The 21,159-nt window shown below is 35.5% G+C and overlaps 1 protein-coding gene across 3 annotated transcripts in view; it reads right to left on the bottom strand.

The window, feature by feature from the left end:
- Positions 1-21,159, bottom strand: part of CDIN1 (CDAN1 interacting nuclease 1) — a 128,423-nt gene that overhangs the window by 95,956 nt on the left and 11,308 nt on the right. For 2 of the 3 annotated variants that reach the window (XM_063331489.1, XM_063331490.1), the window contains exons 2-4: positions 5,900-5,945; positions 4,971-5,035; positions 1,611-1,671 (exon numbers count right to left, since the gene is read on the bottom strand). In XM_063331489.1, coding sequence (XP_063187559.1) covers positions 1,611-1,671; positions 4,971-5,035; positions 5,900-5,945 — 172 coding nt within the window. Of the gene's footprint in view, positions 1-1,610; positions 1,672-4,970; positions 5,038-5,899; positions 5,946-21,159 lie in introns of those variants that run through there. The other variant, XM_063331491.1, reaches the window with a different exon arrangement.

Here is a 21,159-nt window from a genome sequence, read left to right as displayed (position 1 = left end):
GTTATTGCCACATTTCCCTAATGCATTAGGCAGCAGTCACAAAATGCATTGCCTTTCTTATATACCTGCTACTACAAAATCAGAAGCAGATAAGTTCTTTGTATATCTCCCCTTTCTCTTAGATTTAATTTTTATTTATTTCTGAACTGCGGATATCTTTGATCTGAATTGCAAAAATGCATTAGTATAATATAAACAAAGATATGCTCACTAGAGTCAGAAATTATATGCATCGTCTCTAAATCAGTGCAAAAAAATATACAAAGAACCAGTAACAGATATATTACTTTGTGCTTGAAATATTTTTATGACAGTTCCCATATAATATGGGTGTGATATATCATGAATCGGGTTGTTTACCTAAATTCTTAATAAGATTGTACTTATTTATTAAAAGTACATTTGATTCTCAGTACTTTAAAACGTATCTTTTCCAGAAATGATATGAAGCTACACATTACCACTAATATGAAATAAATCCTTTATTCTATGCTAACTGTATGATCAGGATATGTGGACACTTCACAGACCATTAAAACCTTCTAGTAATTGATAGGTAATTGCTCATTTGCTGGCTGCAGCAATGTACATGAGAGAGAAACCATTCTTCCTTACTAATGTAACATGTAGAACTTGCTGCTACTGCAACACTTAATGTTCGTAGTGCCGTATCATTTTTAATGCAAACACTCATTTTCTGCCTCCTTCTTACATTTTCTATTAAAATGCAACACAAAACAGCATACATTTCATTCTATCCCTTTGAGGGTTGCATAAGCAGTTCCAAGGAGTATCAGCTATTGTATTGTTATTAATATTGTAAATAAATATTTTAGAGTTTAAGGGGTAGATATTTCATCAATTTTAATTTTTTTTTTTTTTTTTTTTTTTTTTTTTTTTTTTTTAGGAGGTTCACTGCCACTTTTTCAAACTTTTTGCATCTTCTTTAAGGTAGTGCTTTAGATAGAAGTTTTTAATGCAAGTAACACAGATTCATATTCTAGTTAATAAACAGCATCAATATATTTGTCAAGACTTTAATGGCAACTGTACTGAACTTCTCATACACCAGCTTTTCTAGGAAATGGCTATACTGAGGAATTTATTCTGCTTAATTGTTTTATATTAAGCAGTTTTCATTAGCCATCCTCTAATCTGTATGAACAGAAATAAACGGAGTCAGGAAAATGAACTGTGTTAACCCTTCCTATTATTTAAAAAAATAAATCTTAGATGGGTTTTGTTATTAAGAACAAGGAATCAAATATAAGTAAAACTGATGCAACTCCATTTAATCAATGTAGGAATTTTCAGTAAGTTTGTGCATTAAAGACCTCTCGTCTGCGTGAAATTTGCAGGAAAATACAAATTCAGAGTTTCTTACACGTTTGCCTTGAAGTTAGGAGACTAATTACATTAACTGATTTATTAATAAATGGGGCTTTTTGTCTAATTATTGTAAGTACTAACAGACTGGGGAACCATTTTAAATGTCTAATGTGCCTTGAAACCATTTTTTTTAGGTTAATTACATTTCTCACTAAAGTCACTATAGATATGCCCCTTAGGTTTTACACTGGAAGATTAAAGAAAAAAGTAAAGATGATTACCTCATTGGCCAGCTCCAGTAATACAGGGGCAGCTGCATTTTTCATCACCCCATTCAGGTACCTAGACAAGACAAAGCCAGGTAATTCTGCAGTGGCAAGAAAAGGCCAGCTTATACTTGTTAGCATCCCTTGCGAATCTCTTCTATTTGGGGAAAATATCCCAGTTCAGAGTATTTAATTGGAAATCTTTTAAGAAATAAGTATTTTAAACAATCACTAACTCTCCAGGGTTGTCTCCTATTCATCCGCAAGATATATCAATCTCAATTAAGTCACTAGTAAAACCCACAATAAATCAAGAAATTTAAAAAAAAAGTCTTAACGACAAACAAATAAATTACATCTGTACTACTTAAAGATGCATCATATACAAATAAACCTCAGTTATTCACAGTAAAGATTTTGGGTTCCACATGACTTTCAACTATGAAGATGTACTTTATATCTTATTAAATTCACTACTATGCACAAAACCATAAAATCTCAAATTTAATCCAAATTTTATCACCTGGGCAGTAGTTTAAATACTAAAGGCTTACGTTGGTGAAATCAGAGTCTAACAACCAAATTAATATTCTAAAGAGAAAATAAAAGAAGAAATATTTAGGATCCAATAAAGGGTGATAGAATGCCATTATCCTATCAATGGCAAAGGCTTAATGTTTCTGGTTAAGGGTATTAGACCAATATGGATACACAGTGACGTTTCTGACCATCACTTCACACAATATTGCCTTCCTCACTTCTGTTACTTTCACTGTTTGATGTTAACATTTCAATAATGCCTAAAACCTGTTCTCAGGAGTTGATGGGAATAAGCTATATTATTGGAAGCCACTTTGTGCTTTGCAGCCATGTGGAAAAAGAACAATAGTTACCAACATTTGAACCTGCTCATTTATCCTATCTATATTCGTATAGCACATCATTACTGACATCATTAGAAGGCCACAGCCTTTTCAGCTCTATCATTATCAATCCATCAGAAGCCATTCTTCTGCTTATTAGTTACAGACATTAAAATTCTTTATCATTTTACCTTTCTGTGGAATGGGTGTAACACCTTTACATAAACCTCTTCACAGAGGATTAGAGGGCTTTTTGTTTGCAAGTTATTCTGAGGCTTAATGAGTAAAGGAAATGATAAAAGCTTCTTGCTGTAACCTATTTGAATTCTGCATTAACAAACACAAAACAAGATGCCTTGTATATATTTAAACATTGAAAATTTATAACAGAAATAAAAAAGAAGAGATCATAAACAAAATACCTAACCATGAAGATTTACATGAGATTAATGCTCTAAAACATGTATCCAGTTGATCGAACAGCGAAGCTACAGCCGACAATGGAGTCATTTTCTGTCAGATTATTTCTAATGCTACTGGCAATTCCATTATGGACTAACAGGTCTCATACGCTGATGGCAATAGTGTTCTGAAAAGCTTGCTGATCCTTCTCGTAATTTGCCTTTGTGTTTGCCTAAATTTAAGACTAGTGAGTCTCAGCAGAGCAGCAGAAACTACTCCACTCAACTGTACTTCTACTTGCTCCCAACAGGGACCACTGGAAATGACTGCCTTCAAAAATTGGTAGTTTCTGATTTAGGAAAGCAACGGGAGCACAATTACCTGCTTGTATGTCAGTGGGAATAGGAAGGAGCATACCACACAGAGTGGGGTTTACAACGGTAAGATGGATGCTACAAAAGACTAGAGGAGAAGACATGTTTGTCATGTTTATGCTTGAAGCATTTCAAACGGGCTTCTGACTCAAGTAGTCGGCCCCTGTAGCTTATGAAACATACTACACAGTAAATCTACTAAAACAGGATTGAGATGAGTTTCCTAACTATTAACCAGAACATCTCTGATTCTAAAACATGTGCATTTTATTCGGCCATGTTAATACATTTGCAATATGAAATACCCAGAAATAGCATAAAGAATGATTTTCTCTACCACCACCATATAGCTTCATACATAATGCATTAGTTATGTACTGCTATCATACTTCAGACAGTACAGAAGGGGACAGGAGACCAAATCCTCCTACCTGATGTGAGCCAAACTTAATCACACCTCAGCCGTACTGACACCAATACAACTACTGCTTTGCATAAAGGAAAATTTGGTCCCATGTTTCAGGTTTAAGTTGTTGGAACCAGTAACACACCATAAAAGTGATTTAAATTATTTACATATGTTCCAAGAAAAGGGTTATTTACACAGCAGTTACAATTAACATAGGCCACTTCACTGAAACTGTGCTAGTGAAAAGTGATTAAAAATAGTATTGTATACACGTGGTTATTAACACAACAAAACTTTAAGCCAATATTCTTCCTAAACAAGAATCAACACTAGGAAAAGTGCAATGTGATCCAGGCACAAATTTTTACAGAACAATACAACTACTAAAAAAAGAAAATCAAACCCCCAAAACAGCACAATTCACACGAGATATACTAAACCGGTGTCTGATATAATCAGGTTGCGCTTACGTTTTAAATATATGACTCTGCAGAAGCACAGTTAATTGTTTACAAATGAAGGCTTTTTGTTTATTTTCCTGATTCATATAGATTAATATCAAGCATAAATAGCAGACATCTATAATCACAAATATGAACTCACTTGCCATGCAAGCTCCTCAGATATGTCAGTCTACAAAGTAATATTTTAATTGCATATCTTTACCAGTTATCAGTATGCCCCAATTATGTCATTGCAACACTTTTAGTAAAGCCTGTAGAAGTAACAGACAAACTATAAGGTGTAGCAAATACAATTTATTAGCTTAAGATGCAAACAATTGTAAAATACTGTAAAATGACATAAAGGTTTTCATCCTCCCTTAACAGCTACTTCTGACACTTCTGTTGATAAAACAGGAGTGATCTAAAAATTAGTGCTTTAACTGGCAACACATGAATTTAATATGTAACTTTTTGTAATGTAACACAAATGTTGTTTTAGAAGTACAAGCAACTGTAACAGAACAAGCTCCCTTGCTGTAAGGAAGTTATCATCAATACTTGTCTTGACACAGAAATCCTGTAATTACAAACTATAGGCAATGTATAATAAATGCTACCACACACACTGCAAAAATATTTGTTTATCCTGACTTAGAGCCAGGGAAGTAAACCCTTTCATAATTAGACTGAACAAAAGCTGAAAAATTTCTACATTTTCGCTAAAAAACATTTTTACGTGAACCATTCTGTCCTCCTCATCCCAAATTTTTGGGTTTTTTTATCGAAAATTAGCTTCAGAAGCTAATAAGCTAATTTACTCATAATTGCCATAACCATTAGGAGTTTTGATGATACTCTTAACCGGGGTGGGGAGGTCATACCTTTGGTAGTAAGTTTCAATAGCTTCAGCAGTGTGATGTTTGGCATGTGTTCTTTTGATTTGTTTCTAGAAAAACAAAAAAACAAACAAAGAGTCTTAGAAATGTGTCATAGATCAAAACACAGAAATCACCACTACCCAAACACATGTTCCTTGGCTACACTTTGATATATAAACTGAACTATGTTTTTAGACTCTGTACAGAAATGACATTCAATCTACCTATTGAATTGAACGTCTTCAGACTGTACTGCAATGTACCATATATGTAAAAGCCAGTAAGGTCACAATAATTGAAACTAAATAAGTTTACTGAAGGCTGCAGAGGGCAAAGAAAAACTTGTTCTCTCTTTCAACCTTTGTATTAATTTTCCCTCAATTCAATTCCATCTAAGTCTGGTGCACTCTAGTTTTACAATTCAATTGGCATTTTTAACCAGGAAGAACATTGCTTAAAAACAACTTATTTGAAAAACTACCAAAAGTAATTCCATAGAGACTTGCCACTTGACTGACACCTGTCATCTCATGATAAATGACTCCATTTTCTGCCTCTCTTGCCTTCTGCCACTCCGGCAATGGTCATTTATCATCATCTCTGTCAGCAATGGAAAGCAGCACTGACAGTGCAAGTCAGCAAACATTTAGCACATGGAACCACGCAACACAGGGAAATTATTATTGTCAGAATAATAATGGTTTAGCATAATTTATTACAGGTCCACCAAATAAGCAAAGGCTAGATGTTATTAGACAGATGGATGGGTAGGCTTGGCAGCCATCCACTGAGACTCAGGCGGTGCTTGATGTGGAAAAGGGAACATCCTCCAAACCAATCAGAAAGCTGGCAGTTCAATTACAAAGAAATAAAGGGACATTCATCATTCAATTAGGCACCTGTCAACCCTCACAAAGGAGAAAACTTCTAACCTGGTACTCCTGGGAGAAGATGCTCAGCAGAGTGGACTGCGATTGACTGGAACAAATAAAAGAAGGACAAAGTTAATTACTGGAGTGCACTGCAAAGAAACAAAAGAGAAGGGAGCTTCAAAGGTAGGCCTGCTGCCCTGTAATCTAACAGAACATGAAAACAAGTGTGGAAAAGTTGTTCCAGATGAACACCTCAGACAAAGGCTTCCTGCTGCTAGGTCAAGGAGAGAGCGTACGAGGGAGGGGAGGAAAATATAGCAAGAGTTTCAAAGCAAACGATCATATTGTTTGGGTGATTCCCTTTTCAGCTTCAGAACACACAAAGTCCTATCAGGAGCAGGTAGCTGAGTTAAAAGGGAACAGGCGAAAAGGAAAACAAAGCAAAATTTCCATTAATAATTGATGGAGTTAAATTCCACCAGCAGTTGGGAACATGCCGCTTGTTCATTGGCAACATATTGAAATTCATTTTGTTAGCAGCAAGGGAACCTCTTCAGTAGCTGTCTCATATTCAGGTTAAAAACTTCCCCCTCTGTCAGAAGTAGCATATGGGACCACTGGAACATTCCCACTGAAACTGATGTGCTTTGAAAATAGAAACTTTCACAGCAGGAAGCAGAGATTCCCCGGAGTCGGTCATTTCCAAAAGCTGCCATAAGCTTCATTCATCTAAGGCTCCACTCAATGTCAAACACCTGGCAATGAAGCAACCTGGAAAGCATTCTTCCCAAGTGGGAATTTTTCTCTCTGAATTGTTAACATTTAGAAATGGGACAAGATTTTTTTTTCCCCTCTGAAAGGCAATCAATACCACACCGCTACTGTTTTCAATTGTCCTCTGTGGATATATCTACCTCATCACATCCTGAATACAATTAATTACTCCTGATATATTTTCCTACTACATGCAACTTGAACAAATTATAGTCTCAATAAATCGAGTTTTATGGTACAGCAAAGCATTATGAATAATTAACATTTTTCCTTTCGTGAACTTACCTACTAAGGCACAGCATAGGTAGTTCAAAGATCCAGCAATGTCTAAAGTCTTGCTCTACTGCCAGATTTCTCGTATGTGAATTTAACACCTGTATCACATCATATGTACATCAAATGTAAATGTTCTCTCCATACTTAAATGCCTTTCTCCTTGCAATTTTCATACCTCAGAAATACCAATTTAAGATAAGGAAGTTTTACTCCCATTTTCAAAAGGTAAAACTGAGGCACAGAATGACTAAATGGTTTGTTCAGGTTTAAACAGATGGTATCTCTATGTAGCACAATATGAAAAGTTACCTCTAAACCAACCAGTTGAAGCATTAGGAACAAAGCGAACAGATTAACGCAGTACTATATAACGAGCTTACTAGCTTGTCTTATCCATACCTGTGCTGCCAGCATCTTTGCCATAACACTGAATTTTGGCCTTGTCTGCCCAGCGCAACATCTCTGTGACAGCAGTAAGCTGAGCCTTGATCTCTGGTATTTTACACATGAGGATGTTCACCCCGAGTACTCACTGACTGAATGTTCAAACTGTAGAAAAATGATTCCAACATAAACTAATATACAGATTTGTGAAATTCATGGATTACAGAAAAATGAATTACAATCTAGTCACGAATTTAAATTTTCTTAAATATACACCACTTCACAGACAGGCCAGGAGATATGCACCACAACGCTTCCCCAAAAGGTGCACCATCCAATTATGGCAACCTTCAAATGTACAGGTAATCATTAGAAGGTGAACAAAGGAAAGAAATTAAAATTATATACTTAGACAGGTTATATACTTATGCAAAGCTAAGGTATTTCAAGTTGATTTATTTAAAAAAAAAACAACCCTGCAGGCTATAAATAAGTTGTATACATATGGCCCCCTAATGGCTCTCCACGTAACTATTATTATCTGGCATATTTACATGGTTGTAATGGTAGATCTGAATTTGGAGAAAAGATGTGGAAAAAACCAAAACAAAACAGGACAGCATTTAACTGAATTTCTGGTTTGAGTTCTCTTCAACTGACACACCAATTTTTATATTTTTAGGCTATCCCCTTTTCAATTATGGTAATCATTGTACAATTATCCTATTATAACCACTGGTATATCAAAAAGAATTAAGGTCCTTATCCCTCTCTTCACACTCCTGACTTTTGTCCATTTTATTTGTTCCCTTGGTGTCCTTGCATTTTGCTCTTCTACTTCAGTTTAGTCCAACAGCCCTCTCCCATGCTTCCAGCTGTTCAGATCACTTAGGACTTACCACAAACACTAAAAAATTCAGTCCAGTAACTGAACAAGTTGGATATATACTGGATTGCAGTACAAAAACATTATGAGTGTGACAAAGAGAATTATTTCAATAGTACCATACAAAGAATTTCAAGCCTTACTACCAGATCTTTCTCCTTTCCCAGACAAAGTGGATTTGTATCTTCACATGGCTGCTTCCATGTTTCTTCAGGTTAACATAGTTGTCCTCTTAAACACTACAACCACTTATCTGCCACTCAGCATTTCCTTGCCACAATTCCATTGCCACAATTTACTGGCAAAATGAAACAGCTCCTCAAAACACAGCTGGAGCATCTACTGTAAGATGCCATTGACGGAAAACTGAAACATCATGGTTTCAGAAAGTGCTGAAAAAGACAGTATTGTGTAGTTGGAGAGGGGACAGAATGTCATGAACGTGCATTTGCGCTGCAAGACAGCACGCTCACAACTGCTGATACTGACAGCAGGGATACTGCCATGGAAGTTATCATTACTTCTACAGGAGCCGCCAAATTCCTAGGGCTTTGTCCATCCTCTGATGCTTCTATATAGGATTTCAAAGCAGCAAATGAGCAGAAAAATTAATACAGCTGAGATACCTAGGAAAACAAACATAACGCTGAAAATATCTTTTATTCAAAATGACATTTCAGTGCTGCATTATTGCCTCTTACAGAATTAACTTTATAGCAAGCCTCATGGCTCACTGGAAAGATTGGGATATAGACACGTTTATGTCCAGCAAGTTCTTTTGTTGAGCACCAACTACAGAGCCAAAGTACAGATTTGCTGATTTTCTGAAACAAACAATCAAACAAAAAAAACCCCAAACTCATAATTCCAAGTACTACCTAGTTTAAATAACTAATAAATTAACTTCTTATCCATCCTGTAGAACTAAATCTATTTTCCAGGAAGACAAGTAAACTTTCCTCTTAAGCTCTGTAGCAGCCACGTCCACGGAAACATTTCCTTCTGCAATTCCAGATGGTAATGGATCTAACTTCCAGAGCTCTGTTCAAAGCAACCAGCCTTGCTCTTCAAATATCCTCTTTTTCTTATACACCAGCATTCATAATGAACCAATTTACCTTTTGTTACTCTGTGTTGATGTCTGAATGCCTGATGCACTTTGTGTTCCTGTCAATATATAGCTGGATTTAGGCAGAAAAATGTGAAATCTGCAATCTGTTACAAAATGCCAATTTTTCAAAAAGGAAAAGAACTTTTATTTTAAATAAATGAAATGTCATTTCTAGGTTCCAAATGATACAAACATATAAAAATTTGCTTATAATAAAAAAAGAAGTATTACAGATATCAAAGTCCATCCACATTTAGAATGGGATGCCCAAGTCAGGCCAGAACAAGCGGTAAGAGAAATTATCTCTAAGATCTTAGAGGTCATTCAAGCTAAAAAGGCAACTGCAAGTCTGGTGCTGGAAAAAGAATATGCCTTTTGGTCATTTAATATTTTAGAATAAAATTTACACCATTGCCTTTTAATGAATCCCAGAATTTGGTAGAGGAGGAATGCTATCATCCATGAAGAATATTTCAGAAATGCTTTGGTTTGCAATGAGTATTCATATATAAACTAGTAATAGACAATATACTGATGCAGATCAGTGCTTCATAACTAGAGTTGATAAAAAACTCAGGCCAAGAAGGAGCTAGTAAGGATGAAAATAATTTAATTGGGTCAAATAATCTTCTCAACAAAGCAGGCTTGCAGATCTAGCCAAGACTTGGGGTGCTGTTCAACTTAATATTTGCTATCTACTCCAGCCTCACCAGGAGAAAATCCAAACATGACAACTTGTGCAAATACTGTATTATCAGCCCTTGCAAATAATTAATTATTTAGGGATAAGATAGAAGTTACACTTTTCTACTTTATTTTCTAACATTACTGAAAAAAATATAATTTTAGGTACAAAACCAAGTTTCCACTTGCTTCATCTATTCATTTCAAATTGAACTTCCTTTCCCCCACCTTTAACTCCACACTTTTTGCCTAAAATAGAAAGGCTGAAAATTCAGCTTTACATTTCATGTATTTTACTGTGGAACAAAGGAAGAAGATCTAGAGAGATCTGTACATAAAAAATATCAAGAGTAAATATGAACAGCGGTATTTAATCCAGTGACTATTCACAGCAGAGACAAGCAGGGGGAAAGCAAAGCCCATCACAATACAAATATATATTATATATAGGGAGAATAGCCTTGATTTACTTTTTTTTTAACAAATGAAATCTACAAAGAACATTGCTTCATTGCTTCCCTTTCATAAAATGGAAATTCCACCTTGTTATGACAATAAATACATTGGTTAAAAAAATGAACATGAGGGCAGGAGCTGTGTTTCCAAAATTCAGGTGTTACGTATCCCCAAGCAGCAGTGTCAAACCTTCTCTTGGAAGTGCATACAACCCTGCACTTGGGTATTACAGATATTCAGGTATGGGGAGAAATTGTTTCTTTCCTTCCACAGTCTCCAGTATCAGTATGTGCTGCTAATCACTTCCCTTCATGAAATGTTCGCAGAGACAGCAAGAGTCTCTCATTTCTAATAACTGGAAAAGAACTTTCCCTTTCCACGTATAATAAGTTTTTAAATATTTTTGCTAATGCAATATTGAGCTTTAAAATAAAAGTTAACACATACAATTTAGGGGTAGATTTGCATGGTGCTGCCATGCTAGATTAAGAATCTTTGTGAGGAAATAAATACATATACTTGAAAAATTTAAATGACTGGGGGTGGAAAGGGAATCCTCCTCACAGCTACCCTGAAATTCCATAATGTGTGTCTAAAATACATTTTTCCTGTTACATTATCAAAGACATGAAAGAAACACAAACAGCCTTTCAATTCTCAACTTCTGTACTGCACGCACTTTGGAACTGGGACTCCTAAAGAAAGCAATGTTGCTGTACTGCTTATCACATGCTAACTAGTCTGCTCTTATTTCTAAAAACTCTGTCAATAGTGGATTTCAAATAGATCTAGCGGCATCGGTTCAAATGCGTAACACGTGCACAGATGCATAGAGCCTCCTTGGCTTCCCAGAACTGCAGGATGGAGGATAAAAAGCACCACAGTTACACCTGTAAATGAACTAAAGCCAGCCTGATGGTGAACTTCCCACCTGAGAGAAGGTGACTACTAGTGGATTCTCAGAATTTCTTCTACGTGTCAGGATTATCAGGATGGGAAAAAGGCTTATTAGTAATCCAAATCATTCCACATGAGGATCCAGAAAGGCTCAGGAATAACAAAGGCCTATCAAAGCCTGAGAACCATTAGGCTTAGATGCACCCAAGCACTGAAGAACATGAAACAAGGGAGGGAGACTCACTGACCTCTAGAATAGTTATGGCTTTAACCTCTCTTCACTGCAGCTCTTAATATTAAAATATTTCCTAAAGTTTTAATATGCTTGTGATCACTTCTCTGAATGAAAATTCTCAAAAAGCAGATTATTGTCTCTGTACACATTTGTACTTTATCATTCACTAATTTAACGTTGATTTACCGGAAGTCAGTGAATTACTAATTTAACCTAAATCAATACATGTGTCTATATATATGCGTGTGTGTCAATAGATGTGTCTAGATCAATATATGAGTTTGAATTGGAGTAACTAAGAGACATAAAAGTACCTAAGTCTTAGTTACAACACAGTAACTTCTGTAAAGTGGCTATCTTGCAATGTTACAGCTTTCCAGTTACACCAGTTCAAGTCTGGGATACAAAACCAGTTTTATTATCTCTGCATAAAAAGCCTTCTATACAATGAAACATTATCAGTAGCTACTACTTTGGGAACTACAAAGCCAATACAGTGTCATTGGGGAAATACTCCCATTACAAATATATTAATACTATAAAAATTCAATAAATATATATATATGACAAGAAGTACCTGCTGATATGCTCATTTCAGACATAGTACCACCGCATTTAAAATCTAGATAAAATTCAAGCACATCTACAGAACTATAGCATTAATCAATTTTGAAATTCTCTGATATCCAGTTCAATAAACTGTACGACAGCTCAACTCAAAAGGTTTAAATACAAACCACTTACTAAAAATTGTCTTTTCATCAAAGTCGATTTCATACCTTTGGTTGGATCAAAAATAAAACCCAAAAGTAAAGAGTTCAAGGAAAAAGACATCCTGCATTGCAGGCTTAACACTATGTAATGATAATAAAAAGGTTAAATGCAGGCATGTGCATACAACTTGGCTGCCTATAGCCAGGGTTATGAGAGTAACTGTATGACAAAGCTCGGAGAAGGCTACTGGAGAAGAGTCATCACTTCTATGACCTTGACACTGGTTGGTCCCACAACTTCTATACAATTTAGTGATGTGCGAGAACAGATGATGGTGCAATACATAGAAATGGCAGCATTTAAAATTCATAGTAGCATAAGGCCATTACTTTTCCCACTGGGCCACTTGAACTTTAATAATGTCTGACCTAGTTGGCCAATAAGTTCTAGCAGCAGACAGAGGAAAATTGCCAGTATTAGATACTGTTTGAATGATTTTTCATTTAGAAAGACTTAGATGTTCCTTTAAGAACAGGGCACCAATTCTTCCTGTAGACACCTCATTTTTTGGTGTCTGTTGTAACGGCCAATATATTTTAAAACAACTGCAGACTATGAACAATCTGTATCAGACACAAAAAAAATAAAATGCAGAGGTAAACACAAATTATCAATACAGACAATGATCACAAAATAATGCTAGCTCTTTGCAGAGATAAATTCCACCTTCTTTCACCCACAACACAGAAATTTAAGTTCCAATAGCGTAATACAAGTGTAACTCAAAATATGCCATATTCAAATGATTACAAAGTATTTTTGATCAGGCCCCCAAAATGAAAAGAGGAGTCAGAATAAAGACACGCACATTTTTTCCATTCATAGATATATGCTTACCATGAGAACAACAATATTATACTTTAACAGTGGATAAACATTGACAGATATTATGGTTAAAAATGGAACTCTGAAAACACAGGAACAGGAGAGTGGTATTTCCAAATGAAAAGAAACTACTTTTTGGTCATATTATCTTACTAAGCAAGTACAGAAAATAGATAGTAATTTGCCTGAGACATTGTTCTGATATTTTTTCTTTCCAGAGTTAAACAGCACAGTGCTTGTTGCATGAATGTTTGAAACCTACTTAAATGCCAAACCCACACAGAGACCTTTGTAAGTAAATACTCTTTCACTAATGTTTCAAGTAAAGTCTCTTCCATACAAGCATAGAACAATTTTGTAAGGTTCAATTTTTAAGCTGAAAAATATTTTCAGATGTGATACAGAACCAAAATATATTCACAACACAGGTTTAAAAAATACAATGTCAGTGCCGAAACATGAAATTAATATTTTCAAATATTCTGACATCAGACTTCAATGATTATTGAATCTTTTCACCTTAGACATACCAGAATTTCTCTGGTACCCTTTGATCAACTAGTCAGGGAGTCCACTGATAAAAGAAACTGACAGGAGTAAACAGGCTATGCCTCCCACATACGCCTTGATAATCACAGTACTTGTCCTCCACATCTCCATCTCCCCGTATTGTCTAAAATTCTCCTTTTAACTCTACCAATAGAATTTCTCAGAAAATGAAATAAAAAAAAGGAAAGCTTGAGACTAACATAAGCAGATGATTTGTTATGTCCCTGTCCTCAACTACTATGAGTTACTTAGCAAGAAGAAAAGTTTCTCAATATCCAGGAAAGAATCAGTGAACACATCCCAAAGCAGAGGCATAGAGCAGCACACCAGAGACTGAGAAAAAAAAAAAAAAAAGCAAAACCTCTGAAAATTCCTAGTTTGCACTTAACTGAACATCATCCACACTTTGTTTCAATTTACTTCAGTTAAAATTATACAAAAAACATGTTTGCAAGTTTGAACTCTTTTTCTTAGTACCACAATCTAAATGTTGAACCATTAGACAAAAATACACAAAAGTTGTAGTTATCTGTTGATGGTTGTGCAAAGAAAAATGCTCCTAGGCTGCAACAGCAATGGACCTCAACAAGCAGTGAAGGCAAAGAAACCACAATTTAAACCAGGGATTTATCCCTCACCTTTCCTATCTGCCCTCTTGATAGGGCCAAGGTCCGTACATTGAAAAAACATTCACTTAGTACGCTATTACTGGAAAGATATATTTGATATATTCACTTTGTGTTCATCTTCCTTATTTTGCTTGGATAACTCTATCGTGCTACTTCCCCTTAGCCCCCAGGAAAAAAACTGTATTATAGAATACCTTGTCAAGAGAAGTTTTTCAGACTCCAATCCTAAATTTCCTGACTGTGGAGAAAGGGGAGAATCATTTACTTTACACTTTTTTCTTCAAACCTATATTGTCCTGCATAAATTAGATGTTTAAATTTAACTTTGGAAAACTATTTTTATGAGTGAATGGCAATTTGAAGCTAATTAGACTGTTCATTTTACATTAAAAAATTAGCCTGTATGTAAAAAGCATATCTGTGCCAATTTGAAACTAAATAAATCCCCAAACACCCTTAAACAATTTGCTCCTAAAAATATATAATCAAATTTAGAAAACTATAAATTATATTTAAATTTATTATTTACAAGCAATTAATTACGAAGACAGCCAGGTGGCTTTCATTACATAAATTACTGTTAATGACACTTGCCTCATGCTGCTACTGTATTTAGCATTTGCATGCATCACATGTCAGGCACACACACTGTTGCATAGCTATCTCCAGGGTAAAAAGTGTACACCTTAAGTCAAAAAAGCTTCCAGTAATCCAATCAAAATTGTTAATTCCTTAAACAAGTCAGAATCTTATTAATGTTTCCCATACAGGATATAATTTAAAGAATTTTAGCTCCATCAAACATGGATGATACAGAGAGTAGTTTTAAGTAAATTCCATTTTTGGGAACGGTACAGTCTTAAGGCAAGAAATTAATCCATTTATAGCTAGTCCCCTTGAGATTTTTAGTCTTAAGCCCTAAGCAGAGTTTATCATTTAAAAGTTTATGATTTTAAAGCCACTCACAATTCAAAAACAAAACAAAAGCCAAAAAAGATAATAATGCTTGTCTATCTAGCTAGTCGACAGTACAGTACTTTGTCTTGTACCTGTAAGTTATTGTACCATATATGCAGATATTTACAAAGTCTACTTTCAGCCTGAGGGGTATAGCTTGCTGTGCCATATAGGGAATAAACTAATTTAAGCCACTACTTCCTATTGCAAAGATGGCACAAACACACTAAGAAGGAAATCCAGCTGTTCCTTTTTACTAGTGGTCTTCCAGCATTCTTTTTTAAAAAGTTGTCCACCTACAACTGCCAGGCAATACGAAGGGAACATCTGACAAGAGGTGATTACAATATTACATTATTCTATCCTAAAACTTCTCTAACCTTCTTTTCCACTCCTACCAGCAGGATTTTCCTTTCCCTTCCTCCTCTTTCCAAAGGATTTAGTTTTTGGTGTTCTTTGCATTGCTCTGAAAATCCCTACAATGACTATCTGCCTTGCTTCCTGCAGTGCCACAGAAAAGATTGGGTTTCCAGGAGAACTCTTATTCCATGCACTAACTGAACAAAATCATCTCTGATGTAAACAGCCAATAGGTTCACCGTATAGCACCACCTTCATTAAGCAGCAAAATTTGACCAGTCTTGGTAGAATGGGCCTGGGGACCTTTTTAAATAAATGTGGAAGCCAAAGAAGAAGGAAAACTAGTTCAACATCAAACATTTGTTCTATGTTAAAATAAACTGAAGATGACCCCAACATGCAGCAAGTCATATGGCACGACTCACTGACACTTCTTAAATTTCTGGGAGTTGTCAAAAAAATAATAAAAATATACATTGCTGACTTTACATTAAACACATAAGGCCTAGACTTTGCAAAAAAATAAAATCCATGAGAAGGGGGTAACTAAACTTCACTGGAATTCAGTGAAATTTGACTGTTAACATCTTTTAGGCAGCTTTCAAAATGGCCTCACAGAAAACATCCCAACCCTATCCTCTCCCATTTTAAAGTCTTTCTGTATTATAGTAAAGCAGCAAAGGCCACAGAACCTTTTCTCCTTCCAGATTATTTTTCATTTGTTCTTTGCATTTAAATATCAGGTCTTCGTATGTTACCTAACTTCTAAGAGTGGCAAATTAGCAGAACTAGGACATCAGAAAACAGTGGAAATTGAGAAGATAGGAGAAAAAAAAAAATCTTCTGAACTGGACTGTTTACATTTCTGCATGTTAGTCAGTAACTAACAACTTCTCTGATATATTCTTATAAAATAGTGTGCATTCTTACAAAAGTCAAAGAGTCACCCCCTTCACTTCTAACTAAAGGGCATCTGAATATGTTTTCCAGTCAAAAATAGGGATGTCAAGACCTAGTTTATAGAAACCAAAAGATTTAGAGGGAAGAAGGGTACTAAACCATAAATTAATACTAATTTGGGGTGGATATCCTTTGTTTTCAAACTTCTCCTTTTAAGAATAAGTAAAAGTTTCTGCTATCAACTTTAATTTAGAAGTAATTTCCCCTTCCCAACAACAGCAAAGCTTTAAGGCCAAATAACGGAAAAAAAGGCATGAATGTAATTTTTAGCACAGCAGATCTGCAAATGCTTTTTTCTCTCAGTACCCCAAAGTATTTTGTTAATGCACCACTTTCCACTAAACCAACCACAAACAAATCTTTAACTTAAAGTTATGGCTGTTCATATGTGATCTGTTACCTGGATTAAAAAAAAAAAAAAAAAAGGCAGAAGGCCTCTCTAGCCACCTAATCACCATATCAATGACACATGCCACAACAGAGAAGCACTAGTTTATTTGATTGATCATGGTAGATAAACTCCAAATAACAGAGAAATTAACAAATGCTTGACATTTGCTCAACATCCATTATTCTGACACTGCTTTCAGGATTTCAAAGCCTGGGAGTATGCTTAATCAACATTCATATTCCCTAGTGAGCTACAGGCACCATATTGTGCCCCGCCTTAGTACTGATGAAAACTGCATATTGGCCATTTCCAAAATGTTCTGGGACTCCACACAGGGCCCCTTCTCTCCCTTGTTCCTGTTCTGCAGTTTTCTTTTAAACACTTCCAAGACAAAAGCATCTGCCAGTTTTTCTCTCTGGGGATGTATGCAAAATGAACTTAACAGTTTTAAGGCAGAAGAAACCCTCACATCTAAATTCATTCATAGGACAGAAAAGGGCCTAAGAGGCCTCTCCAGGGACAAAACCCTGCTGAAATTTTCCCCGACAACAGTGGGAGCTTTATAAAATCTAAGTCCAGACAATTTCCAATTCAAATGCCCAGCATAGCATGACCTTTGTCAGATCTATGAGCCCTAGATGCACCCACTATTTTTTTATTCTAACCAGCACAGACATTAGACAGGGCACTACTGCTAAGCAGGAGGTTGAATATTTGCATGCTCTTCTATTGTGAAAATGTAACAGTGACAGCACTGTGTCGAATTCTTTTCCCCCTAGAACTTTAACTCCATAGGAGAGGCATAGCTGACAGATGACTCTCCCAACATCTGTGTTATGTACACCGCACAGCTGAGGAACCTTGGATCACTGTCACGGCTTCTTGGAGATGACCTACACCTTTCTTGTATCTGCTCATGATCAAAAAAGTAAAATAAAAATTTGAAAACGCCCTTTTTTTAAATGAAAAGTAAATATGGCAAGAAAGATTAACATAATTTAGTCATTAAGCTGTTCACATAGCAGCTCACCATATGTTGTATAAATGTCCTATACAAAATAATTTATCAGACCTGACACGTTGCACATCATATTGTATTATTTAATATGCTTACTAAAATTTCATGGATCAAGCGCCACTTCTGAAAGCATACAGAAAGCCCTAGAAAATATTTCTTCATCTTCCATGATTTATTTTGATTACCTTTTACAGCTACATGACAAAGTGGAACTTGCAAAATTATGAGGTTAAGGTTTACACAGCTATTGCTTCATATACTAAAATATAACAAATGGCTCCATGTCTATATACCATTTTATTTGCATTTGATATTCAGAAGCACATTAAAATAAGCACGTTGCTTTCCACTGCATATTTTAATAATTTTAACTGGTTATTTCAGTAAACGTCCTGATCCACTAATGCAAAGTTCCATTGATAGAGAGATATATACCTTCTTGATGAAGAGACTAGAGAGCTAAGAATTAAAAAAAAACCACTGAAGCAAACAATTGGCATGTGAAACATGTTGACCAGCCCAAACCTGTCAACATACAAATATATTAATTTCTACACAGTAGCTGAAACATTTAAGTAATACTTTTACATTATTGAGATTTTAAATGTTAGAATGGCAAGCACCTACACCCAGATAAATGGACAAAATTCTCTATCCAGAAACCTCAAAACCACAAAAATAATCATGTATAAGAATGATAGCCTGTCACTGGTGAGGTCTGTGTCTAAATAGTAAATTAATACAAAAAGTGTAAGCACGAAGCTTGCAGATAATAGTCGGGTAACCAATGGGATTTGTTTGGAAAAAACCCCTCTGCAGTTAGAGGACATACCAAACAGATAGATATGGCTAGAAGAATGTTTAGACTGGAACCATGCATGTATTCCATAAAGGACCATTTTCCTTTTTCTCTCTCAGACCACTGATGTCAAAGGAACACAATACAAATGAGATAAAAAAATGTAATCCAACTTCTCTTTTTGGCCAATAATTAAATTCTCCTGTTTCTAATAACAGGATAAAGGAAAACATATTCCTGTGTCAGATAACGCATTGCAATGAGGTCATTAAACACTGTATTTGGAACGGAACTTGCTTGGCCTATTGGAGTACCTGCCAATTGGTCAAAGCAAATCTTCCTTTTTAAGCTCTGTAAGAAACAGAAATCTAGCTTATGCATTATTTGTATCTTTTTATATTTTGTGTATCCAATACAATGCACTTGTCTAGGAAGACACATTCATCAGTTGTGTTGAAAACTGAAGGACAGTTGCATTGACAACATGCATTTTATGTTAATGCTGGAAATGGCTATGTTCAAGAGCCTTTTCATTTGTAGGAACCTACACTTACTCTCCGGCTATGAGTTATTGTACTTTGCTCCAGTTGTAGCCTCGTAATATACATCTGCATTCCACAGAAGTGCAATAACGAACTGGCCGTTACTAGTACCAAGAGTGGCCTGGTAAGAAGTTCTGCCACCTCCTAGCCAACCACAAAGGGAAATAGAGACAGATACGTGGTGTCCTTACTGCTGTCTGGGTCCTCAATAACAATAAGGAACTCCAAAAGACCCTTTACATTAAATTCAGTCACAGAAGTGAGTATTACCTCTCTTTTGGTCACAGTTTTTATGTTGTCTTTGAAATGCTTTCAGGCAGGCTGCAATACACAAGAGACTACCTTTGCTATCACATGGGTCTTACTCAAAGAAATATTTGACAACATTCTGTTTTCTGTGGAAGAATGATGTGTGCTATCTTAGGACATTTTTATTCAGTGTTGAAGCTTATGGAGGTATCTGTAAATCAATACTATCAATGCTTCCAAGACCTTGCAGGCATATAGATACAGATATGCAAATAGAGGAGATTCGCACAAACAATGAAGTCCTCTTCAGCACCACATTGAAGCCATTTTGCCAGTTTGGATGGAGAGCAACACTTGCTTAAATATCCTATTCAGGCGAGAAGGATAAAGCAGGGAACTGAAGTTCAAGAATTCTCCAGCATAAGGCAATGAGACTGTCACTATCAATCAGGCTACTGGATATCCTGCAGTGTGCACTGGAAGGGATAGTGTATCCCATTCACATCACTACCTCATTCAAAACATTATGGATACTAGAATTTTAGAAAACATGTATGAAAAGAAACTATAAAACACAAAAATGCTTTAGTTGCTGACAAAACAGAAGTTTTCAACCTAAGGGGTTCACAAACCAAAATGTTTTTCCCACAACAGGCACAGATTCCTCTTTGGCAAATTTAAGCCTGCTGACAAGAAGTTCATTTACTTTGAATTCTCCATTTGAAGTCCATGGACAACAAGGACTCCATGAAATACAAGTTGAAAACTAATGATAGAGCGTGAAATCTTGGCATGCCAATGGGAGTTAGAAATCTACTTGTATGGTACCAATTAGTCAAACAAACAAATGAACAAGGCTTTTAACCATCACTGGATCTGAAGAAAACAGAGCAGTATTTTTCCACTCTGTTTCCAATGCTGTTGGTTTTTTTGGCACCAATACTCTACTAGGCTTGTCTTAGAAGAAAATTTTAGTGGGATCAGTTACTGTATTCCATATTCCTACAGAAATTAATCCTTACCATTTTTTCACTCAGTTTGAAGTATAATACAAGCTTCTGAGACTTTCACATTGCAAAGAGATACATTATTTTTACCAGGAACTTAAAGGAATAAACAATTAAAAAATGACTCTCATAGAAGCATATATGTTATTTTATTAAGTGATGTGATAAGCTTAGGGGCATATATCAGGACCAAAATGGTTGTAGTCATTAATTTAAGTAATAAATCATAGGTCCTGCCAACAATGACAGCAAACAGATGCTAACAAGAAAATGTATTATTTAATATTGTCATGTGTTATAAAAATGTAAGTGTTTAGGACACGTCTTAAATTTTTATAATAATATGCATTTAATACATTACTGTTTTGACACATACGAGAATCAAATTTATAGGTCTCATTCGGCACTTGCTTTCTCTTCTGTGAACACAGAATGGATTCCTGAGGGAAAAAAAGCTCAAGAAGTGAATGTTTCAAATAGATGTTTGCAACAAAATCGAGTTGTTTGTCTTGCTGTCTTGAAGTAAATATGGTAAGCACTGAATCTCGTTAGAAAAT

The sequence above is a fragment of the Chroicocephalus ridibundus genome, chromosome 4, assembly GCF_963924245.1.
Source record: "Chroicocephalus ridibundus chromosome 4, bChrRid1.1, whole genome shotgun sequence".
Taxonomy (NCBI): Eukaryota; Metazoa; Chordata; class Aves; order Charadriiformes; family Laridae; genus Chroicocephalus; species Chroicocephalus ridibundus.
This window is presented reverse-complemented; position numbering and strand designations above follow the sequence as displayed.